This window comes from Glycine soja, chromosome 6 (genome assembly GCF_004193775.1).
Source record: "Glycine soja cultivar W05 chromosome 6, ASM419377v2, whole genome shotgun sequence".
Classification (NCBI taxonomy): Eukaryota; Viridiplantae; Streptophyta; class Magnoliopsida; order Fabales; family Fabaceae; genus Glycine; species Glycine soja.
Window position 1 is genome coordinate 30,691,398 of NC_041007.1, and position 17,071 is coordinate 30,708,468.

General features: G+C 41.4%; 1 protein-coding gene across 1 annotated transcript; it reads left to right on the forward strand.

Annotated features, from left to right (window-relative positions):
* The first annotated feature begins 13,476 nt into the window (after positions 1-13,476).
* On the forward strand, positions 13,477-16,084 carry LOC114416772. The gene is made up of 4 exons (XM_028381775.1): positions 13,477-14,515; positions 14,630-15,221; positions 15,291-15,808; positions 15,910-16,084. The coding sequence occupies exons 1-4, from the start codon at positions 13,571-13,573 to the stop codon at positions 16,006-16,008; spliced, it is 2,154 nt and encodes a 717-aa protein (XP_028237576.1). The 5' UTR covers positions 13,477-13,570; the 3' UTR covers positions 16,009-16,084.
* Positions 16,085-17,071: the final 987 nt, after the last annotated feature.

Sequence of the window (17,071 nt, forward strand, 5' to 3'; positions counted from 1 at the left end):
CACGAGTTTGGAGCCATGCGTAGTGATTGCTTAGTGCAATTCTCCATTCTCTACTTTTTTTCGGAGCCCCATGAATTGCGTTTTCGTTCATGCATCCTCCACCCACGAGTTTGGAGCATGCGTAGTGATTGCTTAGTGCAATTCTCCATTCTCTACCCCTTTTTCGGAGCCCCATGAATTGCGTTTTCGTTCATGCATCCTCCACCCACGAGTTTGGAGCCATGCGTAGTGATTGCTTAGTGCAATTCTCCATTCTCTACCCCTTTTTTCGGAGCCCCATGAATTGCGTTTTCGTTCATGCATCCTCCACCCACAAGTTTGGAGCCATGCGTAGTGATTGCTTAGTGCAATTCTCCATTCTCTACCCTTTTTCGAAGCCTCATGAATTGCGTTTTCGTTCATGCGTCCTCTACCCACGAGTTTGGAGTCATGCGTAGTGATTGCTTAGTGCAATTCTCCATTCTCAACCCTCTTTTCGGAGCCCCATGAATTGCGTTTTCGTTCATGCATCCTCCACCCACGAGTTTGAGCCATGCGTAGTGATTGCTTAGTGCAATTCTCCATTCTCAACTTTTTTCGGAGCCCCATGAATTGCGTTTTCGTTCATGCATCCTCCACCCACGAGTTTGGAGCCATGCGTAGTGATTGCTTAGTGCAATTCTCCATTCTCTACCCCTTTTTTCGGAGCCCCATGAATTGCGTTTTCGTTCATGCATCCTCCACCCACAAGTTTGGAGCCATGCGTAGTGATTGCTTAGTGCAATTCTCCATTCTCTACCCTTTTTCGGAGCCCCATGAATGCGTTTTCGTTCATGCATCCTCCACCCACGAGTTGGAGCCATGCGTAGTGATTGCTTAGTGCAATTCTCCATTCTCTACCCTTTTTTGGAGCCCCATGAATTCGTTTTTGTTCATGCATCCTCCACCCACGAGTTTGAGCCATGCGTAGTGATTGCTTAGTGCAATTCTCCATTCTCTACCCTTTTCGGAGCCCCATGAATTGCGTTTTCGTTCATGCATCCTCCACCCACGTTTGGAGCCATGCGTAGTGATTGCTTAGTGCAATTCTCCATTCTCTACCCTTTTCGGAGCCCCATGAATTGCGTTTTCGTTCATGCTCCTCCACCCACGAGTTTGAGCCATGCGTAGTGATTGCTTAGTGCAATTCTCCAATCTCTACCCCTTTTTCGGAGCCCCATGAATTGCGTTTTCGTTCATGCATCCTCCACCACAAGTTTGGAGCCATGCGTAGTGATTGCTTAGTGCAATTCTCCATTCTCTACCCTTTTTCGGAGCCCCATGAATTGCATTTTCGTTCATGCGTCCTCCACCCACGAGTTTGGAGTCATGCGTAGTGATTGCTTAGTGCAATTCTCCATTCTCAACCCCTCTTTTCGGAGCCCCATGAATTGCGTTTTCGTTCATGCATCCTCCACCCACGAGTTTCGAGCCATGCGTAGTGATTGCTTAGTGCAATTCTCCATTCTCTACTTTTTTCGGAGCCCCATGAATTGCGTTTTCGTTCATGCATCCTCCACCCACGAGTTTGGAGCCATGCGTAGTGATTGCTTAGTGCAATTCTCCATTCTCTACCCCTTTTTTCGGAGCCCCATGAATTGCGTTTTCGTTCATGCATCCTCCACCCACAAGTTTGGAGCCATGCGTAGTGATTGCTTAGTGCAATTCTCCATTCTCTACCCTTTTTCGAAGCCTCATGAATTGCGTTTTCGTTCATGCGTCCTCTACCCACGAGTTTGGAGTCATGCGTAGTGATTGCTTAGTGCAATTCTCCATTCTCAACCCCTCTTTTCGGAGCCCCATGAACTGCGTTTTCGTTCATGCATCCTCCACCCACGAGTTTCGAGCCATGCGTAGTGATTGCTTAGTGCAATTCTCCATTCTCAACTTTTTTTCGGAGCCCCATGAATTGCGTTTTTGTTCATGCATCCTCCACCCACGAGTTTGGAGCCATACGCAGTGATTGCTTATTGCAATTCTCCATTCTCTACCCCTTTTTTCGGAGCCCCATGAGTTGCGTTTTCGTTTATGCATCCTGCACCCACAAGTTTGGAGCCATGCGTAGTGATTGCTTAGTGCAGTTCTCCATTCTCTACCCTTTTTCGTAGCCCCATGAAATGCATTTTCATTCATGAATCCTCCACCCACGAGTTGGAGCCATGCGTAGTGATTTCTTAGTGCAATTCTCCATTCTCTACCCTTTTTTGGAGCCCCATGAATTACGTTTTTGTTCTTGCATCCTCCACCCACTAGTATAAGCCATGCGTAGTTAATGCTTAGTGCAATTCTCCATTCTTTACCCTTTTCGGATCCCCATGAATTGCGTTTTCGTTCATGCAACCTCCACCCACTTTTTTGGAGCCATGCGTAGTGATTGCTTAGTGTAATTCTCCATTCTCTACCCTGTTTCGGAGCCCCATGAATTGCGTTTTCGTTCATCCTCCACCCACGGGTTTGGAGCCATGCGTAGTGATTGCTTAGTGCAATTCTCCAATCTCTACCCCTTTTTCGGAGCCCCATGAATTGCGTTTTCGTTCATGCATCCTCCACCTACAAGTTTGGAGCCATGCGTAGTGATTGCTTAGTGCAATTCTCCATTCTCTACCCTTTTTCGGAGCCCCATGAATTGCATTTTCGTTCATGCGTCCTCCACCCACGACTTTGGAGTCATGCGTAGTGATTGCTTAGTGCAATTCTCCATTCTCAACCCCTCTTTTCGGAGCCCCATGAATTGCGTTTTCGTTCATGCATCCTCCACCCACGAGTTTCGAGCCATGCGTAGTGATTGCATAGTGTAATTCTCCATTCTCTACTTTTTTTCGGAGCCCCATGAATTGCGTTTTCGTTCATGCATCCTCCACCCACGAGTTTGGAGCCATGCGCAGTGATTGCTTATTGCAATTCTCCATTCTCTACCCCTTTTTTCGGAGCCCCATGAATTGCGTTTTCGTTCATGCATCCTCCACCCACGAGTTTGGAGCCATGCGTAGTGATTGCTTAGTGCAATTCTCGATTCTATACCCTTTTTCGTAGCCCCATGAATTGCATTTTCGTTCATGCATCCTCCACCCACGAGTTGGAGCCATGCGTAGTGATTGCTTAGTGCAATTCTCCATTCTCTACCCTTTTTTGGAGCCCCATGAATTACGTTTTTGTTCATGCATCCTCCCCACTTTTTTGGAGCCATGCGTAGTGATTGCTTAGTGCAATTCTCCATTCTCTACCCCTTTTTCGGAGCCCCATGAATTGCGTTTTCGTTCATGCATCCTCCACCTACGAGTTAGGAGCCATGCATAGTGATTGCTTAATGCAATTCTCCATTCTTTACCCTTTTCCGGAGCCCCATGAATTGCGTTTTCGTTCATGCGTCCTCCACCCACGAGTTTGGAGTCATGCGTAGTTATTGCTTAGTGGAATTCTCCATTCTCAACCCCTCTTTTCGGAGCCCCATGAATTGCGTTTTCGTTCATGCATCCTCCACCCACGAGTTTGGAGACATGCGTAGTGATTCCTTAGTGCAATTCTTCATTCTCTACCCTTTTTCGGAGCCTCATGAATTGCGTTTTTGTTCATGCGTCCTCCACCCACGAGTTTGGAGTCATGCGTAGTGATTGCTTAGTGTAATTCTCCATTCTCAACCCCTCTTTTCGGAGCCCCGTGAATTGCGTTTTCGTTCATGCATCCTCCACCCACGAGTTTGGAGCCATGCGTAGTGATTGCTTAGTGCAATTCTCCATTCTCTTCCCCTTTTTTCAGAGCCGCATGAATTGCGTTTTCGTTCATGCATCCTCCACCCACGAGTTTGGAGCCATGCGTAGTGATTTCTTAGTGCAATTCTCCATTCTCTACCCTTTTTCGGAGCCCCATGAATTGCATTTTCGTTCATGCATCCTCCACCCACGAGTTTGGAGCCATGCGTAGTGATTGCTTAGTGCAATTCTCCATTCTCTACCCTTTTTCGGAGCCACATGAATTGCGTTTTCGTTCATGCATCCTCCACCAAAGTGTTTGTAGCCATGCTTCATGATTGCCTAGTGCGAACCCTCTAGTGCAATTCTCCATCCTCCCCTTTTCTTCGGAGCCCCATGAATTGTGTTTTTGTTCATGCATCCTCCACCAAAGAGTTTGGAGCCGTGCTTCATGATTGACTAGTGAGGACCCTATAGTGCAATCCTCCATCCTCGCTTTTTATTCGGAGCCCTATGAATTGTGTTTTCGTTCATGCATCCTCTACCAATGAGTTTGGAGCCATTCTTCATGATTGCGTAGTGTGGACCCTCTAGTGCAATCCTCCATTCTCCAATGTGTTCTTCATTGTCAAGTGTGGACCCTCTTGACTGGAAAATGTGATCTTTGTTATTTTCCCGATTGATTCCTTTGCCAAACGTGTATATTATATTATTGTTGTTTTTGTTGTTGTTTGTATTTTGTTTTGTGTTGTGCAGAAAAAACAAGGAGTAGAGACGAGAGTCGTCATGGACTAATCACGGAAAGGGCAAGACGGACGAAATCAGTGTCTTATCTTTGCTTTCCTCTTATCTCCGATAAAAGGTAAGTAAAGAGGGGCAACTGTCATACCTTAATTTCGTTCGGGGATTATTAGTTGATGACATGCAACCTTTGATTGGCCGCTTCAAGATACTTGGCACCCTTTGTTGCACAATATGTAAGTCCCGAGACGCGCCGAAAATCAAAAGGAAGCATGGTTATGCGATCCGTGAAATTCCGTAATGTGGCGGAAACCAAAAGGAGGTGTTGTTGCGCAATCCGTGAGTTTCCGTAACTTCTTCGAAAGCTAAAAAAGAGTAAATATATGATTCATAAGGTTCCATAGCCTTACGGAAAGAAAATAAGTATCGTTACCAAATTCGTAAAGTTTCGTAACGTCACGGAAAAAGAATCACAAAAAAAAAAGCAAAGGGGGTGTATTTAGTAAAATGGGAGTGCAGATAGTAATTTTTGAATCTAGGCCCTTCTAGAGGTTTCTGGGCAATTTCTTGCTTAAGGTGGAAGCAACATAGCTCGCCTGGGTGAGCTAGGTGGCAACCATCTCCCCCGTTTGGTTAAAAAACAGGATTCTGGGGCTTCCGGGACACCCGTAATGCTTCCGTAAAATTCCCATAACCCTAAATAAGCATATTTCACTTAATACGGGTAAGAGGGAAGAGAAAAAAAGAAGAAAATCAAGTCCTATATGCTTCCGTAACTTTTCCGTAAATTACGAAATAGGGGGTGAACTTATCAAAATTGGGGGTGCAAATAGCAATTTTGAAATTTTGAATTGGGCCTTCCAGAATGTTTTTTTGGAGCTGGGCGGCAACCTCCTCCCCATTTTTCCTATAAATAGGCTGAAGGGGGCTGTTCTAAGGATCCCGGATCCCCCTGGTGAGGTATTTCAGCTGTTTTGGGTGAAAAAATTGTTTTCGTGAAGAAAATCCAAGCCAAGGTGCTTCCGTAACGCTTCCGAGATGTTTCCGTAAGCAAATCCGTGAAGGTTTTCCTACGTTATTCACCGTTCTTCATCCGTTCTTCGTTCTTCAACGGGTAAGTTTCGAAATCGAGCTTTTCAATTCATTCTATGTACTCGTGGTGGTCCCCATTTGTTTTGTGTACTTTTATTCTCGTTTCATTTACTTTCCATACCCTCTTTTGACGTGCTTCAGTCATTTATTTAAGTCATTTCTCGCCTAATCAAAAAATAAAATAAATTTCCACCGATCATTTGATTTGTAATATACGTGAATTTCAGTTAAAATGAATTTTGACCGTTCGGTCATGCCGTAACCACGTTGGAAATAAAAAAAGAGGTAAAATAATAAATATAATAATAAAAAAATACCTTTTAGTAAAATAAAAGCGGAAAAATCAATCGGACGTTTCTCTTTGGGATTTCTCGTTCTTAATTGAATTGACTAATAACTAAAGTGAAACTAAGGCTAAAATCAACTCGCCTAGTCAAGCTCGTCCACAAAAAAGAAGTCACTAAAAAGGGTTTGAAAGTTTATCATCTCAGTTTTCCTTATCAAGTAAATGGATCATTTTTAAGGTCCAACACCTTAAAATGATCACCTTTCAAGTAAAAAGAATCGCTTGATTCACGCTTAAGAAATAACTATGTAGGTCTGATTTCCTCTTCGATGGAGGGTACGTAGGAGCAAAAGCCCCGCTTTTGTCGACCTCAAAAAATAAAAAGAAATAAAAGTTAAGGTAATACAATTTCCACAATTCTAAAAAATAGGTTGTTGTCCTTTGAGACAAACGCGAGAGGTGTTAATACCTTCCTCAAACGTAAATACAACTCCCGAACTTAGAATTTTCATTTTGACTAGTTCCCTTCGGTTTTTCCGACGTTTTCCACAAATAAACGTTGGTGGCGACTCCACGCATCTTTCCTCCTTTGGAAAGCGCACCCGTGAGCCTTGCCTCGCTCGCCCGCGAAAGGGCATGTTGCGACAGACCACGATGTCGATCTCCCCCTGCGGAAGTATCAGTTGGTCTGTGCCGTCCCGACATAGGTAAGTATGCATATGGTTCAACTGATTTCTGATGCCATCTATTATTTGCAGGGATCGCGCCCACAAGACACCCAGTAGACCCGGAGGAGCCCAACAAGGCCCTGGGGTTTCCAACTCTGGTAACGGGCCTCTGTCAATCCTACAGGGTGCCCGTCCCCCCAGCAAGGTCATGTCATCGTGACATAGGTAAGTATGCACTTCTCTCAATTGATTTCTGATGCCATCTACTATTTGTAGGGATCGCGTCCACAAGACACCTAGTGGACCTGAAGGAGTCCAACAGGGTCTTAGGATTTCCAACTCTAATTACGGGCCTTTGTCAGTTCTATGGAGTGTCCTTTACCCCCAGCAAGGTCATCAGACCCCCTATCAACCGGACTTTCATCGAGAAGTACTAGGCCCCAGGCAGGCACATGGCGGGGCATCACAGTAGTGGGCAACAGGTGCGCCGCCACCACCTCTAGAGTTCACCTCAGCTCATCCATAAAAAGGTTAGAGCGTTGCCTACGACACATGGCCGACCAATAGGCGACCAATTCCAAAGCCAAAGGTAAGCAAAGTACTAGGTCCATGACCGACAAGTCATCACCTGTCCAGCTCAAGACGTTAAAGAAGCCCTACTAGGAGGCAAACTAGTACCTTTTAAATCTCTGCTTGTTATTTGATCACCTTTGTTTCTCAAGTTGTAGTAGGACACACCTAGTTGCTTATGATCCTAGGAATTTAAATAAAACAAGCACAAGCTCGGAAGATAGCCATACCTCACAAAATATATATATGTATGTTTAGGTAGCAAGATACCTTAGATATGCATGTATGTAGCAAAAATACCTCACAAAAAAAAAAACAAAAACAAACAAGAATAAAAAATATATCTTTCGACTGAAAAGCCAACATGCTTTTGAAAAGAATTAACTTCCAGCTTTTGAAATATGCAGAAAAGTTCTTTGGACCAGACAATATCTGAACAACACAGAATTGTCACCAAGTAAACAAGAAAAGAAAGGAAACCACGGCCTGAAGTGGTCCTCTCCCTTTGATTGCCAACCAAAATCTTGTGCATCGATGACTTGTTCACCTCACACTAAACAAAAACAGAAAAGGAAAAGACCAAGAACACTCAAAGCCAAATTTCCCACAAAAAACAAACCATTCCCAAGAAAAAGTCCTATTGATCCGTGATCACGCATGTAATCTTTGATTTGATAGGAAATGATTTGCAAAATCAAGTCATGACATATCTATGGTTCGGAATTAGGATGAAACACTTATTTGTGTGAGATTGATACACTTTGAGTGATTTTCTTCTATTTTTGTTGGACCCAGTGTTTCCTTTAAATGGTCATTTAGAAACGAAATGCTAACATCCAAAATCTCATTTATGGTTATGAGAAAATTTCATCAGCATGCTCTCCTTCCCCAATAGACACATTGTTTTTCATAAAAAAAAATCATGTGTTGCTCTGATCAGTTGGAAGTTTTGTTTCTTTACTAAAGCATGTTCGCATTTTAGTGAAAAAACACCGAGACTATTTTAGTCTCACAGTTATCAAGAACTACGTAGGTCTGAGTTCCTCATCACAAATTGAGGATACATAGGAGCAAGAGCCTCGCTTTTGTCGGCCGCCCCACAATCTCTGTCATACTGACCCTGAAGTCAGGTGACATGCGGAGATACACAAGTAATTTCTCCACACCAGACTACCTCTGTCAAGCACTAATCCGTGAAGTTAGGGGGCAGGTGGAAATACCCAAGTGGTTATCCGTATAAACATTCTTTTGCTATCTGTAAGACTCAATGCCTGATAGCATGCAGAGACTAACGTCGTCTTCTGCACCCGTTTGTTAACCAGAGGCAAGCGAGCCCGCTGACACGTAGAGACTAACGTCGTCATCTGCAAGGTTCAGGAGAATCAACATCAGGAAGTGGGTCCTCATCATCCTCTGGGAAGTCAAGGGCATCCACAGCAGGTTTAGGAGGTAACTCCTCTGGGTCCTCTTCAAGATCCTCTTCAGAGGATGACACCTCTATCACTTGAACCGGCTCAACTAGTCGATATGGAGTAGGTGTAGGTAGTATCCACTCCACAAGCTGCTGAAGTGTGCGTGCGGGTTGCTCCGGATGTACTAGTGAAGTAGAAGTGAGTCGAATTGTGCCACGGAATCGGCACCTCTCATTGCCTTCGAATACCAGTAGCAGGTAACATTATGTAATCGATTGCACACAACTGGTAATCGATTACCAGTGCCCTATCACACTGTGTAATCGATTACACACAATTGGTAATCGATTACCAGAAGCTACTTAACATCCTGTCTCAATTTTTAAACCCTGTAATCGATTACCCACGAATGGTAATCGATTACTAGAGGGTATTTTTCAGATAACACCCAAGATAAATAGCTGGCCAGCCGCCACACAAGCCTCCTTGCTTCGTGGACTTTGTTCTTTTATTGGTTGACTGCCAAGAGCTCGCCTGCTTAGGTACGTCACAGGTTCTCACTGACTGACTATGCCCGGGTTGGGTCGGGATTGGCCAAGCTTGATTTTGGGCAATAGCACCCCACCTGACGTCCCCAAGGTCTCCTGACCCCCGCAACATATCTCCAGGTACCACTCTGTGGTCAGCAAATAAAAGTAGGAAGACTGACTCTTCCACGCTTTCTCACATCAAGCTTATTGGATTATGGGGAACCCTTCATAGGTGGTACTAGGTGGCGATCGGGCGATGGCACAAATCAACTATCCCATTTACACAAGCCAGGCATAAGCACACCATTCCTAGTTGCCCACCTTTAAATTTAGCTCACGTGCACGTACGTAGCCTTCTCCTCATTCCTCCCAGCACCGGTTCCCCATCAACCCCTCCAAGCTTTCACAATATCCAAACAATTCAATCCCATTTGTCATGAAACTACCTTAAACAAAGAAAAACAGAGTGGAGGCAGAAATCTTTGCACAAGATTCATTCAAATTCCACAGAGTTTTTCCTACCCACATACCTCAGTAACATCCTCTTTGTTCCGATTCGTTAACCATTGGATCGCCTTGAAAATTTAACTGACGGTTCCTAATACAGAAACATAAGTTTTGACCATTGGGATCTACTAGAGAATGTCTAGAACACGAGATATACTGCCTTTCCCTTGACTAGCACTGCACAACCATTTTTCTGCATAATTGGCAAAATTTGCTGCACAATTTGACAGCTTTTTCTGCATAATTTGGCAGATTTCGAATTCTAGATTGCATGTATCCAATTTCACTCAAATTGGATCCTACAAGTCCTAAACCATGTATAAATCATGTTCAAACCAAAAACAAACTTCAAACCAAAATAAAGCAAATTCTAGGTATCCAAAACCCATCAAATTTAGTGAATTTTCAAGGTTTGAAAGGTGAAATTGAAAATTGGGTAATTTTGGGGTAAACTCTCATCTTCATCAAGTCTATAACATTGATTTAGACTTGCTCAAACTGGTTTTAAGGTGAAATCTCCACCTATTCAAAATTTGACCTCTCAACACCCAATTTACCCTATAAATGGCTCTTTTCTTTCACATTTGTCACTCATTTTCCTCATTTGCTCTGACCAAGCTTTTCTACATGTCCTAATTGACATTCTAAACTAGAATCAACTCACTTTAGACTCCAATTTCCACTAACCCCAAATTTGGCTTTTCTAACCTTCAAAATCTCACACTTTTCCACCTACAACACTACCATTCTCACATTTAACTCTAAGTTAACTCTCCCCATCCTCTCTACCTGTTTTCTATCAACATTTTAAGCATACATATATCACAAAGCATCATTATTAAACCCTAAATCAACATGGGTAGTTTTGCTTACATCAAACATGTCAAGTTTAGCATAATTTAATCAATTTCCTTCACAAACAACTACCCTAAGGCAATAACCTAGTAGAACTACCCATTATAGCTCCCAAAAACCCAACACCCACATATTTCAAGTGAGAAGAAGTCCACCCTTACCTGAAATTTAAGGCCCCACGAAGTAGAGGTAGGCTCCAAGACTCCGAAAATAGTTTTTCCTTGCAATTTGGGGTAGAAATGAAGAGGAATTTGGAGCTTCAAGGGAGGCAACAATGGTGGAGAAGAAGAGGAGAAAAAGCAACATGGAGGGAGAAAGAGGGCTGCTGGAAGTTTCTGAAGAAAAAAAAAAGGAGAGAGGATTTGGCTTTTTATAAAAAAAGGTTTTCTTTTCTTTTTCATTTTCTTTTCAAAAAGCAAATGCCACATGTCCTATTTTAAATGGAGCTAAAAAGGCCCACCTTTTCCTTTGATTTGACCTCATACTCAGCTATAAAGGAGAAAAAAAACTGGACCTTTTTGGATGCTGAAATCCTGCCTCAGTTTGCGTGCCGGCTCTTTGGTTCCAGTTCCTCGCGTTTCTCTGCACCTGTCGGGGCCCGTTTTCGAAAGTATGCAATATATATATCAAAATGCTTAAAATGAGACCCTGAGCATGGTTCAGAGGTTGGTTTTGTTAAATTTTAAGCTGCACGCAAAATGATAATTTTTAGACTAATTAATTGCGAATTAATCTATAACCGTAGGGTTATGGGTTACTCTTCGTTAATTAGTCTAACTCTCGTATCTTTCCCCCAATGTACATACTTCTACCAAGAATATATATATATACATATATACACTGAATAATATATATATATATATATATAATTATTTAAATGTAACACTTACAAAATTCCGGGTAGAAATTCTAGGATGTCACATAAAAAGACTTAAAAAGCGTAAAAAAGGGAAAATAAAATAATTTGAAGTCATATTTGCACACTTGATTAAAGGTTGTTGTCCCTTGTGACGGACGCGTGGGGTGCTAATACCTTCCCCGTGCGTAAATACAACTCTCGAACCTTTCACACTTAAAGTTCGTAGACCACACCTTTCTGGTTTCTCCAACGTTTTCCTCGAATAAACATTGGTGGCGACTCCGCGCATTTTCCTCCAATGGAAGACGCACCCGTGAGCCTCGCGTCGTCCTCCCACCGAAGGGTAGGTTGCGACAGGGGTAGTTTTGTAATTTCGCATGCACTAAGTGAATATTTGATGTGTGCGGTTGGAAATAAATTTAATTGAATTGGTAGAAGCCCAATCCCATTAAATTTTAGAGGGGGAGGTGAGCATTTGCTTACTACACCTCATTGCCACATCATATAGTCACACTTTGTGCATGTCCTTCATGCTTTACATGCCTCATGACACCTAAGCACACATAGTGGAGAATCTTGGAATTGATCTTGGATTAGTAGGCTGAACCATAACTAAAATTCACTAATCATAATTAGTGGAATTTTTGCTCCAAAGTTTGGCTGCACAAATTCAATTTCAAATTCAAGTGAAATTTGAATTGAAATTCAAATTTCCCTCCAATTTAGTGTGACACTTAGGCTATAAATAGAGGTCATGTGTGTGCCTTTTTTTCAACTTTGATCATTTGAATATTAAACTTCAGATTTCAGAGCTCTTTTAGAGCACAAAATTTCGTGCTCCTCTCTTCCTCTCCCTTCATTCATCTCCTTCTTCCTCCAAGCTCTTATCCATGGCCTCCTATGGTGGTGAGCTTCTTCTAGACTCATCTTCTCCTTGAAGTGGCGTCTCCGAGTGAATAGGCAATTTAGTCCCTGAGATTGTAACCACTTTGCATATTAGTCCCTGACTTAAATTTTAATTCATAATAGTCCCTAACTTTACCTCCGTTATGCAAATAAGTCCCTGCTGTTAAAATCTAATTTCCTCCGTTAGTCAAATGTCTATTTGGCAAATGTAAGCATCCAATGTGGCAGGTTTGAGTCCAAGTCAGCAATATTATGTGGCAAGGCAAGGACTGAATTGAAAAATTAGGTTTAAAAGAAATCAAAAATGAAGTAAACCCATTTTCCCTTTCACTGTTGCTCTTCCCTCCCCTGCATTCTCGTGATTGAGGGTTCGCGCTTTTTGTCAGGTTGGTGGTTTCATTCAATTCGTTTGCATTGTTTTGGTGGTTTGATTTGGGGTTTTACATGTTCGAGGGGTTTCATCTGCGGCATTGTCTTCGCGCTTCGTAGGGAGGTTTATGATCGTTTATTATTTTCGTTTATGATGCTCTGTTTTTATAGATGACAATGTTTTTGGTTTTTGATTGTGTCTTCGCGGTTTTTGACAATGTCAATGTCTTCGCGCTTTTTGAGGTAGGTTTTTTTATTTCCTAATATCTGACCATGTTTGCGGTTTCTGATTGTGTAGAATGAATGACAATATAACTTTAGTATTGCACCATGGAGGAAGATTCACTCCACGTGCCAATGATGGAAAGGTTGAATATATAGGCGGAGAATTTGACGTTTGGGAGGATATATCTGTAGATTGCCTGAATGCATTTATCTTATATGATTTGGTGAAAGCTTGTAAGAAGTATAGTAATATAGGAGAATGTTTTTGGTTGATTGATAAGGACTTAGATTTTAATCATGGGTTAAGGAGTTGTACAACTGATGGAGATATATTACACTTAGTTAGGGATGCTTTTGAAAATGAGAATGAGATAAATGTTTATTTTCATCATGAAGTAGATCCAATTTTAGAAGAAGTCCCACAAATGTTGTACTTGGAATGTGATCCAATTCGAAAAGCTGTTGAGAATGAGGATGATTTAGATGATGTACCTATTGCTGGCCATGAGGAAGGTAAGTTTTAATTCATCTGTACTTGGTCCGACATGGTTACCATAATTAATTAATATGATTAATTTTTACTTTATGACCATTGATGCAGATGTTGGTGCTGGAGAGCAGACAGATGCTGGTGCTGGAGAGCAGACAGATGCTGGTGAGCAGATGGATGCTGGTAAGCAGAGGGATGGTGGTGAGCAGAGGGATACTGATGCTGGTGAGCAAAGACATGGTAGTGACCAGAGGGATACTGATGGTGAAGAGAGAGATGTTGCTGATAGTGAGGAGGAAAAGGAAGTTGACAGTGATGAGACAGATGCTGAGTGGTTTATAAATTTCTCTTGTATGTTGAATGAAGTTGAAGCTGAAGTTGAGACAGATGGTTATCATTCAGAGGAGCTTAATATCCCCATTAGTAGTGATGATGAAGATGAGGATGTTGAAGTTTATCCTCAATATAGTCAAAGTAGTGGAGTTGGTGAACAGAAGTTGGAATTAGGGATGGAGTTTGGTACTCTAGATGAATTTAAATCTGCCTTGAGGGAGTATAGCATATTGATGGGCAGGGAGTTCAAGTGGAAGAAGAATGATAAACAGAGGGCTAGAGCAAAATGCAAGAAGGCATTTTGTGATTGGGAAATCTACTGTGCAAAGAATGAAGTTAGAAACTCTTTTCAGATAAAGACATTTAAGCATAACCATAATTGCTGCAGAGAAGTGAACAACAAACAAGCAAATAGACAGTGGGTGGTCAGTAAACTTGAGGGCAAACTCAGAATGCAGCCAACCCTTAAATGTGTTGAAGCTTTGGAATATTTCAAGCAAGAGTTTGGAGTGCACATTGAAGTTACAAAGATGTGGAGAGCCATGAAAGAAGCAAAGCAATTAGTGGAAGGGAATGAGAGGAAACAATATGCCAAAGTATTTGATTATGCACATGAATTGTTGAGGAGCAATCCTGGATCAACAGTTAAGATCAACACAGTGCCAAGTCCAGAAGGTCCACCACAATTTCAGAGGCTATATATTTGTCTTGCTGGCTGTAAGAAGGGGTTTGTTGCTGGATGTAGACCATTCATAGGTCTAGATGGATGTTTCCTAAAGAGTGCATTTGGAGGAAACTTGCTCTCTGCTGTTGGGCTTGATGGCAATAACCACATCTATGTTATTGCTTATGCTGTTGTGGACATTGAGAACAAAGACAATTGGAAATGGTTTTTAACTTTGTTGCATAAAGATCTTGGGGATTACATACAGAATGGGTGGAATTTCATGTCAGACATGCAAAAGGTATGACATGGTGTGATTTGCAATTGTTATCATAAGTTAGGTATTTAATTGAAGTTAATGACATAAGTTAGGGACTAGTCCAGAAGTATTTACTACTTTGCTGTAATTTTTCAGGGACTTATTCCAGCTTTACAGGAAGTCATGCCTGGTGCACCTCATAGATTTTGTGTCTTGCATCTTTGGAAAAATTTTACAAAGCAATGGAAAAGCAAGGAACTTAAAGGAATTGTGTGGCAATGTGCAAAATCCACTACTGTTGCTGAGTTTGAAGGCCATATGGCCCATTTGAAGACAATCAACTGCCAGGCTTGGGAGTATTTGAATAAATGGCCCAAACAAGCATGGACAAAAGCCCACTTCAGTACAATACCCAAGGTGGACAATATATGCAACAACACTTGTGAGGTATTCAATTCCAGAATTCTGCACTATAGATGCAAGCCTATTATCACAATGCTTGAAGAAATTAGAAGTTATATCATGAGAACCATGGCTGCCCGCAAGGTTAAACTTTCTGGAAAACCTGGACCATTATGTCCAGTGCAGTATAAAAGACTAGAAAAAGAATTCCATTTTGCTAATCAATGGACTCCCATTTGGTGTGGTGATAACATGGGCCTGAGATATGAGGTCCACATGTGGGGGAATAAGGTTGAGGTCAATTTAGGTGAATGGACATGCACTTGTGGAGTATGGCAACTAACAGGTTGTGTTTTTTATAGTTTTTTTTTCATTCCTAACCTACATGTGTGCTGATTTTACAACTTTGATGTAGGGATGCCATGCCGACATGCCATTGCAACAATAACTCACAAAGGAGGGAAGCCTGAGGACATGTGTCATGAGTGGCTGTCAATAGAAGCTTATAATAAGACATACCAGCATTTTATTGAACCAGTCCAAGGACCACAATATTGGGCCCAGACACAGTATACACACCCTGTTCCACCACATAAAAAGGTCCAAAGAGGAAGGCCAAAGAAAAATAGAAGGAGATCTGTAGATGAGGACAATGTCACAGGACATAAGCTAAAGAGGAAATTGGCTGAGTTTACATGTGGAAGGTGTGGCCAAACCAATCATAACATTAGAAGCTGTAAAAATATTGGAGTTCCTGTTAGGCCAAAGAAATATGTTGCACCATCAACTTCAAATGAGGATGACCACCTATTATCTCAAGATGAACAAGCTTTGAATGAGGCTGAAGAAGCTGCTGCTCATGTTCAACAAGATCCGGTGGAGATTAATTTATCTCAGCCTCATTTGTCACAAGATAGTGACATGGAGTTTATGGTAAATATTTGTCACAACAAAGTAGTTTTATCTCAACCTAATTTGTTGCAGCACTCCATTTTTATATATTACAATTATTCATGTTTGGCATTTACATGTAGGTCCCTGCAACTATTGTTCCACCAATAGCAAGGAATAAGCTAGCCATAACAAGAGCCAAAAAAAGGAAGGTTGCTGATAAAGATGATGCAGAAAACTGAAGAAGCATTTTTTGTTGCATTTTGAAGGTTGCTGAAGGTTGCTGAAGACCCATTTTTTGTTGCGCATTTTGAAGGTTGCTGATGAAGAAAACTGAAGAAGCATTTTTTGTTGCATTTTGATATTAGGATGTGTAGTTGTATATTTTGAAAGCTTCACTGGCATGTGAAATGATGTAAACATTATGGCCTACTGAACAATTGCTTCTAACTACCATGCTTTGGGATGTCAAATATTATGTGAAATTGATCTAAAGTCATGTTTCTTCTCTTTCTTTTATAAATTATACACTGTGTTGGATTTGGAGTTGGAGTAGTACAATCCATCCCAACATACATTATAAGTTGCTTCTTATTATCTAATTCTCTTTCTTTTATTAAATTATGTAGATGCAAATGCCTTTGGTGTTTTGATGATGATCATGATGAAGAAAAGCAAATGATGCAAATGATTCAAGAATACAAGCCACAACATCAAGATGATCACTAGTACATTAGGAAGGAAATTCCTAATTGATATAGCAAAAGGTTTGGCCAAGTAATGCATGTTAAAAAGTGTTTTTCAAGAGATTTACTCTCTGGTAATCGATTACCAGAGGATGTAATCGATTACCAGTGGCCAAAAATGCTTTACAACAGCTACTAAATATTTGAATTCAAATTTTAGACTGTGTAATCGATTACACCATATTGGTAATCGATTACCAGCAGTTAATAAACGTTTTAATTCAAATATTAAAGCCTGTAATCGATTACACAACTATTGTAATCGATTACCAGAGGAGATTTTCAGAAAATAACTTTCAAGAGTCACATCTATTCAAATGGTTTATGAATGGCCATCAAAGGTCTATTTATATGTGACTTGGAAACACGAATAAGAAGTGAGAGTTTTTGATTGCCCAAAATGTCTTATCCTCTCAAAGATTCCTTGGTCAAACACTTGCATATTCAAATAAGGAATTGTGATTGATCTTCATTGTACAATCTGTCTCTTTCAAGAGAGATTTCTTCTTCTTTTCTTTTACTTCTGAAAAGGGGTTAAGAGACCAAGGGTCTCTTGTTG

What these genes read in the sequence shown, in the direction of transcription:
- LOC114416772 (XM_028381775.1), top strand. Translation starts at nt 13,571, where the DNA reads ATGTTGAATGAAGTTGAAGCTGAAGTTGAGACAGATGGTTATCATTCA. An exon ending in TCATGTCAGACATGCAAAAG is followed by an intron (nt 14,516 to 14,629) that starts GTATGACATGGT and finishes GTAATTTTTCAG; the next exon opens with GGACTTATTCCAGCTTTACA. An exon ending in ATAGTGACATGGAGTTTATG is followed by an intron (nt 15,809 to 15,909) that starts GTAAATATTTGT and finishes ATTTACATGTAG; the next exon opens with GTCCCTGCAACTATTGTTCC.